A 17,155-nucleotide genomic window follows, 5' to 3' on the forward strand; every position below is an offset into this window, starting at 1 on the left:
GCAAAGTGTGTGTGCAGACTTGCCATTGCAACCTGCATGAAATGATGCATGCACCTTTCACTTTAGATGTAAGGCTTGCCTTATATCGCGGTCACCGCACTTTAACACTGTAAGTCATCCCTCTGGTAGGCCCTTCAGCCCAAGGGCAGGGTGCATGTCCCTAAGTGTGAGAGTACCTCTGCATGAGCAGGGTTCCCCTACAATGCCCAGGCTCCATTCCCTGGGCTTTGTAAGTGCAGGGAAGCCATCTTAAGGTAGGTGGTGGACACTGTTCAACACAAGTGGCCAACTACATAATGGCTTCTCCGAACGTAGGCAAGTTTGATATCAAACATGACGTAATTATACAACTACACCTATCCCAGTGGTAGTTGCATGATCCCATACACTCTGGGGGTTCCTTAGAGGATCCCCTAGTTCTGCCTGTGCAGCCTTACGGGGTCTGGCTGCCATCCCACAGTGCTGCCGTCCCCAGACACAGTTCTGCCCTCCTGCTGATGAGCCTACCTCAAGCAGAAGAAGGCAGAATGAAGGATTTCCTGCACGCACCTCTCCTTTTGAAATAGGTGTCTCTGGGCTAGAGTGGGGTGGTCTCTGAGCCCCACCAGAGTGCTTTGAAGTGCACATTTGGTGCTTTCCTTGCATAATCCAGTTTGCACCAGTTCAGGAGCCCCTGGATCCTGCTCTGGCGCAAAACCACACAAAGCCCAGGGGAGTGACTACCCTTCTGTCCAGCTCCTCCCCTAGGGGGGTGCACAGAGCTCCTCCAGGTGGCCGATTGATTCTGACATCTTAGAAACAAGGTAGGCAGAGATCCCTGGGAGCATCTGATTGGGTGCTCCAGGTAGATGACGTCCCTGACCCCCTCTGATAGGTGGGTCATTACAGAGAGTGATCAACCCCCTTTGAGGGTTACTTAGGTGCTCCCCCGAGGGTTGGCCCTCAGATTCATTGAGCATGACTCCTCAAGGAACTCTCTGCAAGACATCTACTGCTCCTGGCCTCCAGAACCTCTGCTGTTTTGCTTTTGGAGCTGAAACAAGACTGCATCCAGTTGGGAGGGCTCCACTGCAACATTGTTTCTCTGGCTCCTGCAAGATTTCTGCAACATCTGTGGCTGTGCATTCCCCAGGGTCACAAGGACTCTGCCTGCATCCGCAGGCATCTCAAGACGACAACGGTGGGCTGGTGGGTCTTGCTGTTCCATGGACACCGAAAAGGCTCTGCTCACAGGTGGTGGTTCGGTGGTCGTCTCCGAGTCCAACTTGTCTTCTGACCAACTTGAGAGATGGTGGACCTTTGCTGCAGCCACTGGAACTGAACCCAGGAGCACCGCAACTGTTGCTGTTGCCAAGGCTTGTTGACTTTTCCTCCAAGAGATCTTTGAGCTCCAAGAATCCCCATCCTCCAGCACTCTGCAACTCCAAGACCAGCTTCCACTCTGCAGCTTCGGCGATGTGGGACTCCTATTTTTTTGTCCTGCTGAGGCCTCTCCATGTATCCCTGTGCTCGCTGCCAGTGGATCACTTGTGGGGGCTCCTCTGACTCTGGCTTGCTTTCTTTCCCGCTGAAGGCCTGCCCTGACTCTCTTCCAAGGGTCGAGTCACTAGCACCTTGTTGGTCCCTAAAAACCTAAAATCTACCTTGTAACATCTATTTGCGTTTGCCAAGGCTTGTTGGTGGTCCTGCTGGCCACTGACATTCCTGCAATTCCGTGACCAACGTGGGACAGCTTGTGGGCAACTCCAAGGATCTCCTGTATCCCCTGGACTCTGTAGCTGGACTTCTTCCTTCACTGTCCTGCAGGAACTTCACCTCCAAGAGGGTGGGCATTGCCTACCTGCACTGCCTGGACATCTCCGAGGGTTCTGGACACTGTCACCTTCTTTTTCAGATTCTTCGCATCTGGAACTCATCTTTGGGTTCCACTGGCCTGGTCCACAGGTCACAACAGCAGCTGGACAACCAAGGCTTCCATTATCTTCAATTAGCAATTCTGATGCCACTTCACTCCTATGCACCTGGGCTCCCTGGTGTAGGTACTCTGATCTTCTGGGTATTCACATTTGGGGGCACTCTCCAATCTTCTTTGTGCCAACTGGTTTCCTCAGAGTCCACTGGGAAGGGTCCTGAATCCATACTGCAACAGTCCAGTGTTAGCCTGTGGGACACCCGGCTCAATAACAATTCTGCACCCGGGCACCTGTGGGATTTCTAGTACTTACCTCTGGTAATTTCCTACTCTCCCAGCCCCTGGGATTCTAACACACTTACCTTGTTTGGGGCCCTACATTCTTATATCACTTTCTTAGTATATTATTTGCCCCCCATAGGGAATCATGTATTTGCATGCTTTCCCTGCTTGTTGCTAAGTGTATATTTTGTGTGTATATATCTCCAAGTTGAGATATAACAATGTTAGTATAAAGTTAGTGTTGTAATAATACTTTATGTTTGCAACACCCGGTGTGGTTCTTTCTTCTGAACAGTTACTGACTGACTATTGTGGTATTGCAAGTGTCTTACACTCCTCCTGGATCAGCTTTAGCTGCTCACCTAGCTACCCATAGAGAACGTTTGCTATTTGGACACCTAAACACTAAGGGTTTCCTGGACTCCGTATATAGTGCCACACCATAGGTGTACACCATAAACTGAGCCAGCCTCCTACAGTAACCATTGTACTTAGTTGAGATATGGAAATATAAGTGGGCTTTTCTGAAGGTTAAATAGCAGACAAACTGCTGAGTTCTAGATTACTTGTAATCAGCAAATCAGGTAGGCAGGTAAACCCAAATACAAGGCATTTGCATAGTCTATTCTAGACAGACCTTTGGCTCTGATTACCATTTTACTAGCCTCCCATGAAAGAAGGTGTGAGAATTTTTAAAGTGCCCTTAAAATCTATAGGCAATTTTGGGCTTCTGAAGAATTCTGGGCCTTAAAGGACAGTTTGTTATCAAAGATAACTTCCAGGTTTCTGGCCGCTTGAGTTGGCCAGATAACAGTGTTCAGATACAGAATTGAACTGAAACGAGAGAGACATTGATTAAGGGACTCCAAGCTGGGAGTCATAAAGTAGCTGTAAACACCTTTTCTTGCTGAACTCTACAGAAAAGGCACACTGAATCCTTCAACAGGCTTATCTGCCCGCTCGAGGTCAACACAGCTGCTGTAATATGAAGATAAGAACAGCAGCTGCTGTCTCTTTATTGAACACTGCTTCTGTTGTTCATCAAAGGTATGTGGGTGCTTAGTCGGGGGAAGGTACGGCTTGGGAATATCTACGCAGTGAAACCCTAAAATACTTTTATCATTTTACAATATTTGCAGTTCTTCTTTTTAACTAGATTGCTTATTTTTATATTAACTATTGATCATATTGTGTGCGCTAGGATAGGATTTTGATTTTAATAACTTAAAAAATATATGTCTAGCTTCCTAGTGTTTTTGAGTGTGTCTATTTATGAAGAAAGAGGGTTTTGGTTACACTACCTACTCCTGTCCCACAGGACTGATAGTTATCTAATATGCGCCTTACTCGTGTAATGCTCAGTGGTTTGCAAGAAGTCTAGCGAACCTTTTTTGATGTTGGGCAGAATAATCTGGAAAAAATATCAATTTGACAAGATAGGACCATACTAAACTTGCTGAGGGCAGACTAGAAGAAACGACAGGAACAAAAATTATTTGATCTGAGTTTACTACTGTTGCTAAATGGTGTATCCGAATGCTGTGATCCACTGTGTTAAAGGCCACTGATAGTTCAGTAGTTCATGGAGAACCCCCGCACTCCCATCCCTTTCATAAATTAAGTTCAATGTATCATCCATAAAACCTAAAACAGGCCCTCCAGATTTGTGATCTGCAAAATAAGCGCAGATTTAGCTGTGAAGCATTATCCCTTCAATTTGGCAGTTGGCATAATGTCTCCTAGTCAACTCCCACAGTCCAACAAGGTGATAACAAACAATCAGGTAATGAAATCACCGTACCTTGTGGCCACATAAATTCCTCTCAGCACCGACAGGCGACTTGATTCATCTGTGCTTACGTGGTGTTCAACATCTACAAACAAATCACCTGTTTTGTTTCTATGGTCACCTATTTTACCGATATTGGCACACAATTATATGACAGTCAGCAGTTGGGAAGACGTTTATCCAAAAGTGTATTCTGCACCTCCTTTGACCCATAGTGCTTTCAGTATGTCACTTTGAGTTATTAGAGCTGATATGCATTCAGATGATTGTAAAAGTATTTGTACAGTTCTTTCGAAGTTAAATTGATTATTTAACTAGATATCATGTTTTCTAATGCAGCAATTTATGGCTGGTAATCCAACTCTTCCAGAAATGAAATCTGAAATTCAGTATTATGCTACTTTAGAACAAGAGATTGAAAATCTGAATCCATCTGTTTTCGTGGGAGCAATTGAAATGAACATAGGTATGACTATTATTTATGATTAATCAATTATGACAATAACTCTAACAATACCTAAATGTCAAGACCTTGTCAATGTTCTGTAGGAAGTACAGCCATTTAACAGTTTAGTGAGTGAAATAGTATTTAAACACAGTAATGAAATTAAACAGCGATGAATAGGATGCAATACACTTCTTTTAATCAGACATTTTTCTCTGGAATAAATCTGCCTTTGGTAATCGAAAAAAGACGGGGCTAGATCCGTATTTTTAAGAACTATTCTTCCTTTTGCAGAAACATGATTTCAAACATTGGATGACAAGAGAACGTTAAAAGTTTACGTAGGTTGAATTAACAATCCGTTTTTTCAGAACTATCCCTCCTTTTGCAGAAAGATCATTTCAAACATTGGATGACAGGAAAATGTTAAAAGTTTACATAGGTTGAATTGAGAAAGACAACAATTACTTGTGAGCAATGGCCCACTAGGTTGAGTTCATCTAAATCAAAACATCTTCTGGCTGATAGTCGCATGCATCCTGCATTGTCTTCAGAAAGCCAACAGGACCTTGACTGATACAACAATGACACCCTCTGCTAGAGGCGAAGGCTAAAAATACCTCTTTTGTTAGGTTCATTGCCATTGCAGAGATCTGAAAGGCAGACACTGGAAGGTCTGGCCACACTTTAAATAGATACTAGTGTTTTGATGCACACTTCAGTGCTGACCCCCAGTAAGCCAGATCTCCTTGAAGAGCCTCATGGGAAGCATAACGTTTTTCTGTTTCTTTCAGTTGTTTTTCAAAGGGACTGGCTAGCTACTACTATATTCAGTGCTTTTGACTATCAATGAAGATTGCCTTAAAGAGAAGGAAATATTACTTGCCTGTATACCTGGTCCTCCTTGGAAATCTCAAATGAAGTCAAAATCAACTATTTCTACTCTCCAGCGTAGGGAACAAACATGCTATTGTTTAAAGCACTATCACAGAATGATAGGATATTAGTGGCGAATGCGTCCTTAAGGGATCAGTGCCAATTTTTCAGCCATTAAAGTCTACCTAGCTGCAATGCCCATATTAAATTTTATTTAATGAAGTTTTTGAATTAATGAAATTTGTCAATATTACATACATATTAGCTAACTAAACATATATTTGTGTTTTGAAACTTAGCATTTCTGAGACAAAGGTATTATTGTATATGTTGCATTAAAGAAAGTGCTTGTTTCATACCTCACTTGGAGAGGGTTATTAGGTACTGATGACTTCAATAAAGATTCCCCCGAAAGAGAATTAAATTGCTGGTGAGTAATCTTGCTTTCTAGTGGATACACCTTCTTGAAGGGTCCTTGTGTACAACCCCCCCTAGAGCTGGACTGAATTTTGGAATTGTGAAGATAAACCAGTGATGAAGATCAGGAGGCTCTTATGTACACATCTATGAGTCACCAGATCCAGTGATATAGTGTATTTAATATAATGTATTCTGAGTTCCAGTGACATTGGTTCTATTTATTTCTACTCCCTAAAGAGCAATCATGTATTCTTGATATCTGTTTTAATTTTCGAGAATTTTGTGCAGGTTCCCCAAAGCTACCAAGGCAGCTAATCCCTGTCCACATCCACCCAAACTAGACTGCTACGTTGTTTAATTTTTTGCAACATCAGCAAAACAAAAGTGGATAGTTGCATGTGAGAAATGAGAAACATTAAAGTACAAGGAGTGGTTCTGTAGCTCTGTGACCTTATCTTTGAGATGTTGCATTTCCTTTCTCAAGTCAGGTTCATTGTTGAGCCACACTTATATCTCATGCTATCTATATTCAGGAGAATCCAAGCAGTTATGTAAGGATGCTAAATCCCTCTGTAATGATATTTGATAGACACTTCTAGTTGTAAATCCCTTACCTTTGAATTTCCCCAGGCATCAGACTGGATCCGAATATTTTTCTTCGAGCTGTACCTCTGCGCGCCGTCAGGTGGCAGTGGTCAACTCCGCGGGCGTCGTTGGTGTCATGCTCACCATGATGACATCGCGGTCGTATATAGGCTCCACCCCGGCGCGCTGAGGTCAGTTCTTTTCTTTCCGCACCAACCAATACGCAGATCTGGAGAAGAGCTACCTCAGTCATTTTTTTATTACGTCAACATTTTTGTCGTATTTTTGACAAGTTTGTGGATGCGTCGAGGGATGTACCGCAAGACCGGATTCAAGCCCTGCGACTCTTGTCACTGAACTATGTCGGTGACGGATCCGCACCTAGTGTGCTTATGGTGTCTGGAGCGTGATCAGGACCCGAAGTCGTGCTTCGAGTGTCGGGCCATGAACCTGAAGGCTTTGAGGGAGCGGTCCCTAAAGCTCATGGCGGCTCGACACTCCACTCCATGGCGCTTATGGTCCAGTTCGAGAGGAAGGTCTCGAGACCGGCCGCGGAGTCATCACCACTCTTCGTCCTCCAAGTCATATGGGACATTTGGGTCACAAAAAGAAGGAGTCGAAGAAAGACAAGCGTTCTTCGACTTCACCCTGTCCATCGGATGATACGACGCGGGAAGAGCATCGATGCTCTAGGCCTCCATCAACGGAGCCTCCTTTTGGGTCGGCTCCGCTCTTCCCTGACTTCCAGGGAACCAGAGCCACCCCCAACCAACTCAAAGAATTTTACGAGGCCATGCGCCTCATTTTTGGGTGGTCCGACCCACCTTCGGGCCTTCGGGCACAGGTGAGTCGGTTGGGGTCTCTTCGGTTTCAAAGCTTTCAGTTTCGGCCTCGTCTTCGGAAGGCCTCTCCGGATCCAAACGCAGATCGTGCCACGACGACCTTCCCCGGTGTCGGGTCAGACGTCGACGTTCCCGACGTCGGTTGTGCCCACAATCAACGTCGATCCCATCCTCATACCCGATGACCCAGAACCAGAACGACGTCAATCTACTCAGATTCTGTTCTCTATGGGCTCTCCTGGGCCCAGGGTTGATCCAGACCCTTATTCTTGTGGGTATGGAGAAGGGGAGAATATGGAGGGGTCCCTTGACCCTTTACATGCCAGCTTGATCCCCAAATGGACTGGGTGCAGGATTTGGGTCTCCTGGGCCCAAGGTTGATCCCGAACCTTATTCTTGTGGGTATGGATACGGGGAGAATATGGAGGGGTTACTGGACCCTTTAGAATACCAGGTTGACCCCCGAATGGACTGGGTGCAGGATTTGGGTGATGCCAGTGGTCTAGACACCTCCCCTGACACTGGTATGCTCTGTCCTTGTAGTGTGGTTACAGAGGAGGGTGCTTCTTACTCTATGGTGGTGAGAAGAGCCGATGAGGTCCTGGACCTCGAGCTTCCTTCTGTGGAGGTTAGGCCTAACATCCTAACTGACGTGCTTCAGCCGGGTCTTCCTCTTCCAAGCCCCTTTTACCCTTTAATGAAGCACTGACAGACATCCTTTTGGGTACCTGTTCCAGACCCAGCACAGGGGCTCCTGTGAATGGGACGATTGCCCGCCACCATCGACCTGTGCCATCAGACCCGAAATACCTGACCCAACACCTTTCGTTTGAGATCCTTGTCATACAGGCTTCTTCTTCTTCATCTGGCGCATTCCCTGCCGCACCCCCAGATAGGGAATCAAAAAGACTGGATAATTTGGGGAAGAAGTTATTTTCTTCCAACAGTCTAGCGCTGTGGTCCGTGAACACCCCATGCCTTATGGGCCGCTATTCCCATACTCTCTGGAATACGGTCGAGCAAGTGCTGCCTGCAGTTCCGGAGGAGGCCCGGACTGTCCTGTCCCAAGCCGTAACAGATGGAAGGGATGCAGCTAAGTTAATGATTCGTTGTGGACTGGATACGACCAACTCTCTAGGCAGATCAGTTGCATCGATGGTGGCATTGAGACGCCACGCCTGGCTGAGAACGTCTGGCTTTTCGGGGGATGTCCAGCAATCCTTGATGTACATGCCCTTTGATGGCACATGTGTATTCGGAGACAAGATGGACTCGGCGCTCGAGCGCTTTAAGGATTCCCGAGCTACGTCCCGGTCCCTTGGCCTTGTGCACCTAGACCCCAACAGTCCGCCTTCCTCCCCTTTCTTGGCTACGGCACCCAACTGCGTCCTTTTCCCCCTGGCCACAGACCCACACCCGCTGTATGTTCCCAGGGATCAGGGAGCCAGCGGGTTGCCCAGTCCACCCCGTCCCCTCCTCAGCCTCCAAGACTTCCTAGTCCACAGGTACATCAGCAGCCAGTAGGTGTCACGATATGCCATCATCTGCCCCAATGGCAAGCTATTACCTCGGGCAGGTGGGTACTCCAAATTGTCCAAAGGGGCTACTCCCTACCCTCTGCGACATCTCCTCCAGCCATGCCACCTTGATACAGTCAGATATCGGAGGATCATATGGCGCTTCTCCACGATGAACTCCAAGCCCTTTTGGCCAAAGGAGCTATAGAGAGAGTTCCGTTGCCAGAAGTAGGTCATGCTTGCTATTACCGCTACTTTGTGGTTCCAAAAAAGGACAAAGGTCTTCAACCTACCTATATCAGATCTTCGGTCCCTCCATCTCTTCCTAAAAAAGGAGAAGTTAAAAATGTTGACATTGGCTCAGGTCCTATCTGCCCTGGATCCCGGAGTCTGGATGGTAGCGTTGGACTTGCAAGACGCATACTTCCACATTCCCGTCTTGCAAGCTCACCGGTGTTACCTACGATTCGTGGTAGGTCACGGGCACTTTCACTTTACCGTGCTCCGCTTTGGCCGTACCAGTGCCCCTCGGGTGTTCACGAAAGTGATGGTAGTGGTGGCAGCTCCTCTGCGCAGGTTAGGCGTTCCAGTCTTCCCCTACCTCGACGATTGGCTGTTGAAGGCAAACCCACCCCAGACAGCCGTCTCCCACCTCCAGACTACGGCAAACATTTAGCATTCACTGGGGTTCACTATCAACGTGCCAAAGTCACACCTTACTCCTTCTCAGACGCTCCCTTTCATCGGAGCTGTTCTGGATCCATTGCAGTTGCGGGCATATCCTCCCGAAAAGCAAGTCCAGGATATTCAGGCTATGATACCGATGTTTCAGCCTCTGTCCTGGATTTCGGTGAGAATGACTCTGAGGCTGCTGGGCCTCATGGCCTCCTGCATCCTGCTGGTTCAAAATGCCAGTAGGCATATGCGGGCTCTGCAGTCGGACCCGAAGTTCCAGTGGGCACAGCATCAGGGAAATAACTCCGACAAGGTCCAGATCTCGGAAGGGACTGTGAAAGACCTGCAGTGGTGGTTAACGAATCAGGATTGGGTCAAGGGCAGATCCCTCTCCTTTTCCGAACCAGATCTTACGGTCGTGACAGATGCATCACTTCTAGGATGGGGTGGCCACATGGGAGAGGCAGAGATCAAAGGCATCTGATCACCAGTGGAACCCGGACTCCAAATCAATCATCTGGATCTCCGAGCGATTTGACTAGCATTGAAAGCGTTTCTTCCCTCCCTCGCAATACAGGTGTTCACAGGCAACACCACCGCCATGTGGTATTGCAACAAACAAGGAGGAGTGGGGTGGTGGACTCTTTGTCAAGAGGTCCTTCGTCTCTTGACTGGGCTGGAATATCAGGGCATTTCGATGGTGGTTCAACACCTGGCAGGATCTTTGAATGCCAGAGAAGACAAACTCATCCGACGATGCGTGGTCGATCATAAATTGCATCTACATCTGGAGGTGGCACAAGGTCTCTTCCTGCAGTGGGGAGAACCTTGGTTAGACTTGTTTGCCTCTGTAGAGAACACGCAATGTCAGCTGTTTTGGGCTTTGGAGTTTCTAAGGCAGCAGTCGCTCGGCGAAACTTTTCATCGCAAGTGGAATTCAGGCCTCCCGTATGCCTTTCCGCCTATACCACTTCTGCCCAGAGTTCTGAAGAAGATCAGGCAAGACCGGGCCCAAGTAATACTGGTGGCTCCGGACTGGGCATGAAGAGTCTGGTATCCTAAGCTTTTGAACATGGCCATACTCCTCCGATCAGACTGCCTCTTCGGGAGGATCTTCTGTCGCAGCAGCAGGGGAAGGTCCTCCACCCGAACTTGTCAACTCTGCAACCTCTTGCGTGGAGATTGAGCGGCCACAGTTGACGTCTTTCGATTTGCCACCCGAAGTCTGTGACGTTATCTTGCCCGCCAGGCGTCCCTGAACCAAATCTGTATATGCTTGTCGTTGGAAGAAATTTGTGGCATTGTGCATCGATAATTCTGTCGATCCGCTGTCTGCTCCTCTCTCTCAAGTTCTCTTTATTCTTTCCCTTTTCATGGCAGGGTTACACCTTGGGCACTCTTACGGAATATCTTTCTGCTATCTCTGCTCTCTTAAGGTTATCTGATCGGCCTTCCTTATTTAAATCTCCCATAGTTGGGACGTTTCTTAAAGGCCTCACACATCTCTTTCCTTCTATCCCATTCATCATGCCCCAATGGGATCTCAACCTGGTCTTAACTTACCTTATGTGTACCCCGTTTAACCCTCTTCACAACTGTCCTCTAAGGCTCTTAACTATAAAGACTGTCTTTCTAGTAGCCATCACTTCTGCCCGCAGAGTTAGTGAACTCCAGGCTCTGTCATCTAAGCCACCCTTTCTTGCCATACCTCCTGACAAAGTGGTGCTTCGCACAAGGGCTTCTTTTGTACCTAAGGTAGTGATACCCTTCTATGTCGGACAGTCCATCACCTTGCCTACCTTTTATGCACTCCCACATCCCTCACATGAAGAGGAGAGACACCACCACCTGGACCCAAAAAGAGTGTTGACGTTCTATCTTGATCGTACAAAGACTTCCGGGTGGACGATCAAGTCTTTGTGGGATATGTGGGTGCAAAGAAGGGGAAGGCGATGCAGAAGAGGACTGTAAGGAAATGCCTCCTTGGCATTGCTACCCCATGACTTTTTGCCTTTTGTTGATGCCAGTTATGATTGAAAATGTGTTGGGACCCTGCTAACCAGGCCCCAGCACCAGTGTTCTTTACCTAAACTGTACCTTTGTTCCCACATTTGGCACAGCCCTGGCATCCAGATAAGTCCCTTGTAAATGGTACCCCTGGTACCTAGGGCCCTGTAGGAGGCTGGCCTGGCTTGTAGTGGGTACCAGAGGTACTTACACCTTGTGCCAGGTCCAGTTATCCCTTATTAGTGTAGAAGAGGTGTTTCTAGCAGCTTAGGCTGATACAAGGCAGCTATGGCAAAGCAGCTTAGGCTGCACTAGGAGACATGTAAAGGTCCTACTAAACCACTGGTGTCATATGCATAATATCATAAGAAAACACACACAATACACAGAGTTACTTAAAATAAAGGTACTTTATTTTTATGACAATATGCCAAAAGTATATCAGTGAGTACCCTCAGTATGAGGATAAGTTATATACACAAGATATATGTACACAAACCCAACTTAGATAAGTAATAGCAAGATAAGTAACGCAAACAGTGTAGTATTACAATAGATTGCAATAGGAGCACGTAGGTATAGGGGCAACACAAACCATATACTCCAAAAGTGGAATGCGAACCACGAATGGACCCCAAACCTATGTGAGCTTGTAGAAGGTCGCTGGGACTGTAAGAAAACAGTGGGGGTTAGAAAAATAGCCCACCCCAAGACCCTGAAAAGTAGGTGTAAAGTGCACTTACTACCCCCAGAGAGCACAGAAGTCGTGATAGGGGATTGTGCAGGAAGAACAAACACCAGCAATGCAACAACAGTGGATTTCCGGACCTGAGTACGTGTAAGACAAGGGGACCAAGTCCAATAGTCACGACAGTGTCGAGAGTGGGCAGGAGCCTAGGAAATGCCAGCTGAGGGTGCAAGGAAGCTGCCACCTGTTGGAAGAAGCTTGGAGTTCTGCAAGAAAGAAGAGAGCTAGGGACTTCTCCTTTGGAAGACGGATGTCCCACGTCGCGATGAAGCATGCAGAGGTGTTCCCACACAGAAAGAATGCCAACAAGCCTTGCTAGCTGCAACGGTCGCGGTAGAGTTTTTTGGGGGCTGCTGTGGCCCAGGAGGGACCAGGATGTCGCCACTTGGAGGAGGAGTCAGAGGGGGCGCCCAGCAACTCAGGAAGCCCTCACAGAAGCAGAGAGCACCCGCAAAAGTACATGAACAGGCACTTGGAAGGAAAGTGAACCAGAGTCCACGTGAAGTCACAAAAGGGAGTCTCATGACGCCGAAGGACAACTCAGGCGGTTGTGCATTGCAGGTTAGAGTGTCGGGGACCCAGGCTTGGCTGTGCACGAAGGAAATCCTGGAAGAGTGCACAGGAGCTGGAGCAGCTGCAAATCACGCAGTACCCAGCAATGCAGTCTAGCGTGGGGAGGCAAGGACTTACCTCCACCAACCTTGAACTGAAGAGTCACTGGACTGTGGGAGTCACTTAGACAGAGTTGCTGAGTTCCAGGGACCACGCTCATCAGGATAAGAGGGGACCCAGAGAACCAGTGTTGCAGTCTTTTGGTGCCTGCGGCAGCAAGGGGAAGATTCTGTCGACCCACAGGAGATTTCTTCGGAGCTTCTTGTAGGAGGCTGGCCTGGTTTGTAGTGAGTACCAAGGGGTACGTACACTCTGCACCAGGTCCAGTTATCCCTTATTAGTGTAGAAGAGGTGTCCAGCAGCTTAGGCTGATAGAAATGGGTAGCTTAGCAGAGCAGTTTAGGCTGAACTAGGAGACATGCAAAGCTCCTACTATACCACTGGTGTCCTATGCACAATATCATAAGAAAACACAATACACAGATATACTAAAAATAAAGGTACTTTATTTTTATGAGAATATGCCAAAAGTATCTCAGTGAGTACCCTCAGTATGAGGATAGCAAATATACACAAGATATATGTACACAATACCAAAATTATGCAGTAATAGCAATAGAAAGCAATGCAAGCAATGTACAGTCACAATAGATTGCAATGAGAGCACATAGGTATAGGGGCAACACAAACCATATACTCCAAAAGTGGAATGCGAACCACGAATGGACCCCAAACCTATGTGACCTTGTAGAGGGTCGCTGGGACTGTAAGAAAACAGTGAGGGTTAGAAAAATAGCCCACCCCAAGACCCTGAAAAGTATGTGTGTAAAGTGCACCTAAGTTCCCCAGAGAGCACAGAAGTCGTGATAGGGGAATTCTGCAAGGAAGACCAACACCAGCAATGCAACAAAGGTGGATTTCCGGATGAGAGTACCTGTGTAATAAGGGGACAAAGTCCAAGTGTCGCGACAAAGTCGAGATTGGGCAGATGCCCAGGAAATGCCAGCTGAGGATGCAAAGAAGCTGCCACCGGATGGTAGACGCTGTGGATCCTGCAAGAACGAAGAGGACTAGGAACTTCCCCTTTAGAGGATGGATGTCCCACGTCGTGAAGAAGCTTGCAGAGGTGTTCCCACTCAGAAAGACCGCAAACAAGCCTTGCTAGCTGCAAGGGTCGCGGTTAGGGTTTTTGAATGCTGCTGTGGCCTAGGAGGGACCAGGATGTCGCCAATTGCGTGAGGAGACAGAGGGGCGCCCAGCAAGATAGGGAGGCCTCACAGAAGCAGGCAGCACCCGCAGAAATGCCAGAAAAGGCACTACGAAGAAGAGTGCACCGGAGCTCACCCGAAGTCACAAAAGGAGATCCCATGACGCCGGAGGACAACTCAGGAGGTTGTGCACTGCAGGTTAGAGTGTCGGGGAACCAGGCTTGGCTGTGCACAAAGGAAATCCTGGAAGAGTGCACAGGAGCCGGAGCAGCTGCAAATCATGCGGTACCCAACAATGCAGTCTAGCGTGGGGAGGCAAGGACTTACCTCCACCAAACTTGGACTGAAGAGTCACTGGACTGTGGGAGTCACTTGGACAGAGTTGCTGAGTTCCAGGGACCATGCTCGTCGTGCTGAGAGGGGACCCAGAGGACCGGTGATGCAGTTCTTTTGGTGCCTGCGGTTGCAGGGGGAGGATTTCGTCGTCCCATGGGAGATTTCTTTGGAGCTTCTAGTGCAGAGAGGAGGCAGACTACCCCCACAGCATGCACCACCAGGAAAACAGTTGAGAAGGCGGCAGGATCAGTGATACAAGGTTGCAGTAGTCGTCTTTGCTACTTTGTTGCGGTTTTGCAGGCTTCCTGAGCAGTCAGCGGTCGATTCCGTGGCAGAAGGTGAAGAGAGAGATGCAGAAGAACTCTGATGAGCTCTTGCATTCGTTATCTAAAGAATTCCCTAAAGCAGAGACCCTAAATAGCCAGAAAAGGAGGTTTAGCTACCTAGGAAGGAGGATAGGCTAGCAACACAGGTAAGAGCCTATCAGAAGGAGTCTCTGACGTCACCTGCTGGCATTGGCCACTCAGAGCAGTCCAGTGTGCCAGCAGCACCTCTGTTTCCAAGATGGCAGAGGTCTGGAGCACACTGGAGGAGCTCTGGGCACATCCCCTGGGAGGTGCAGGTCAGGGGAGTAGTCACTCCCCTTTCCTTTGTCCAGTTTCGCGCCAGAGCAGGGCTGGGGGATCCCTGAACCGGTGTAGACTGGCTTATGCAGAGATGGCCACCATCTGTGCCCATGAAAGCATTTCCAGAGGCTGGGGGAGGCTACTCCTCCCCAGCCCTGACACCTTTTTCCAAAGGGAGAGGGTGTAACACCCTCTCTCTGAGGAAGTCCTTTGTTCTGCCTTCCTGGGCCAGGCCTGGCTGGACCCCAGGAGGGCAGAAACCTGTCTGAGGGGTTGGCAGCAGCAGCAGCTGCAGTGAAACCCCAGGAAAGGTAGTTTGGCAGTACCCAGGTCTGTGCTAGAGACTCGGGGATCATGGAATTGTCTCCCCAATGCCAGAATGGCATTGGGGTGACAATTCCATGATCTTAGACATGTTACATGACCATGTTCGGAGTTACCATTGTGACGCTATACATAGGTAGTGACCTATGTATAGTGCACACGTGTAATGGTGTCCCCGCACTCACAAAGTCCGGGGAATTCACCCTGAACGATGTGGGGGCATCTTTGCTAGTGCCAGGGTGCCCACACACTAAGTAACTTAGCACCCAACCTTTACCAGGTAAAGGTTAGACATATAGGTGACTTATAAGTTACTTAAGAGCAGTGGTAAATGGCTGTGAAATAACGTGGACGTTATTTCACTCAGGCTGCAGTGGCAGGCCTGTGTAAGAATTGTCAGAGCTCCCTATGGGTGGCAAAAGAAATGCTGCAGCCCATAGGGATCTCCTGGAACCTCAATACCCTGGGTACCTCAGTACCATATACTAGGGAATTATAAGGGTGTTCCAGTAAGCCAATGTAAATTGGTAAAAATGTTCACTAGCCTGTTAGTGACAATTTGAAAGAAATGAGAGAGCATAACCACTGAGGTTCTGATTAGCAGAGCCTCGGTGAGACAGTTAGTCACTACACAGGTAACACATTCAGGCACACTTATGAGCACTGGGGCCCTGGCTGGCAGGGTCCCAGTGACTCATACAACTAAAACAACATATATACAGTGAAAAATGGGGGTAACATGCCAGGCAAGATGGTACTTTCCTACAGTATCTCAGTGAGTACCCTCAGTATGAGGATAGCAAATATACACAAGATATGTGTACACAATACCAAAATATGCAGAAATAGCAATAGAAAACAGTGCAAGCAATGTATAGTCACAATAGAATGCAATGGGGCACATAGGGATAGGGGCAACAAAAACCATATATTCTAGAAGTGGAATGCGAACCACGAATTGGCCCCAAACCTATGTGACCTTGTAGAGGGTCGCTGGGACTGTAAGAAAACAGTGAGGGTTAGAAAAATAGCCCACCCCAAGACCCTGAAAATTGGGTGCAAAGTGCACCTAAGTTCCCCAAAGAGCACAGAAGTCGTGCTAGGGGAATTCTGCCAGGAAGACAAACACCAGCAATGCAACAACGATGGATTTCCAGACGAGAGTACCTGTGGAACAAGGGGACCAAGTCCAAGAGTCACGATCAAGTCGGGAGTGGGCAGATGCCCAGGAAATGCCAGCTGTTGGTGCAAAGAAGCTGCCACCGGATGGTAGAAGCTGTGGATTCTGCAAGAACGAAGAGGGCTAGAAACTTCCCCTTTGGAGGATGGCTGTCCCACGTCGTAAAGAAGCTTGCAGAGGTGTTTCCGTGCAGAAAGACCGCAAACAAGCCTTGCTAGCTGCAAGGGTTGCGGTTAGGGGTTTTGGATGCTGCTGTGGCCCAGGAGGGACCAGTATGTCGCCAATTGCGTGGGGAGACAGAGGGGCCGTCCAGCAAGACAAAGAGCCCACTCAGAAGCAAGCAGCACCCACAGAAGTGCTGGAACAGGCACTACGAAGTGGAGTGAACCGGAGCTCACCCGAAGTCACAAAAGAAGGTCCCACAACGCCAGAGGACAACTCAGGAGGTCGTGCACTGCAGGTTAGAGTGTTGGGGACCCAGGCTTGGCTGTGCACAAAGGAAATCCTGGAAGAGTGCACAGGAGCCAGAGCAGCTGCAAATCACGCGGTACCCATCAATGCAGCCTAGCGTGGGGAGGTAAGGACTTACCTCCACCAAACTTGGACTGAAGAGTCACTGGACTGTGGGAGTCACTTGGACAGAGTTACTGAGTTCAAGGGACCTCGCTCGTCGTGCTGAGAGGAGACCCAGAGGACCGGTGATGCAGTCTTTTGGTGCCTGTGGTTGCAGGGGGAAGATTCCGTCGACCCACAGGCCATTTCTTCGGAGCT

The 17,155-nt window shown here is 48.3% G+C and overlaps 1 protein-coding gene across 1 annotated transcript in view; it reads left to right on the forward strand.

Annotated features, from left to right (window-relative positions):
• DNAH8 (dynein axonemal heavy chain 8) overlaps positions 1–17,155 on the forward strand; it is a 9,979,189-nt gene that overhangs the window by 4,203,148 nt on the left and 5,758,886 nt on the right. The window contains exon 32 of the mRNA XM_069236651.1: positions 4,323–4,449. Within this exon, the coding sequence (XP_069092752.1) occupies positions 4,323–4,449 (127 nt within the window). The remainder of the gene's footprint in view (positions 1–4,322; positions 4,450–17,155) is intronic.

Source organism: Pleurodeles waltl, chromosome 5 (assembly GCF_031143425.1).
Source record: "Pleurodeles waltl isolate 20211129_DDA chromosome 5, aPleWal1.hap1.20221129, whole genome shotgun sequence".
NCBI classification, from domain to species: domain Eukaryota; kingdom Metazoa; phylum Chordata; class Amphibia; order Caudata; family Salamandridae; genus Pleurodeles; species Pleurodeles waltl.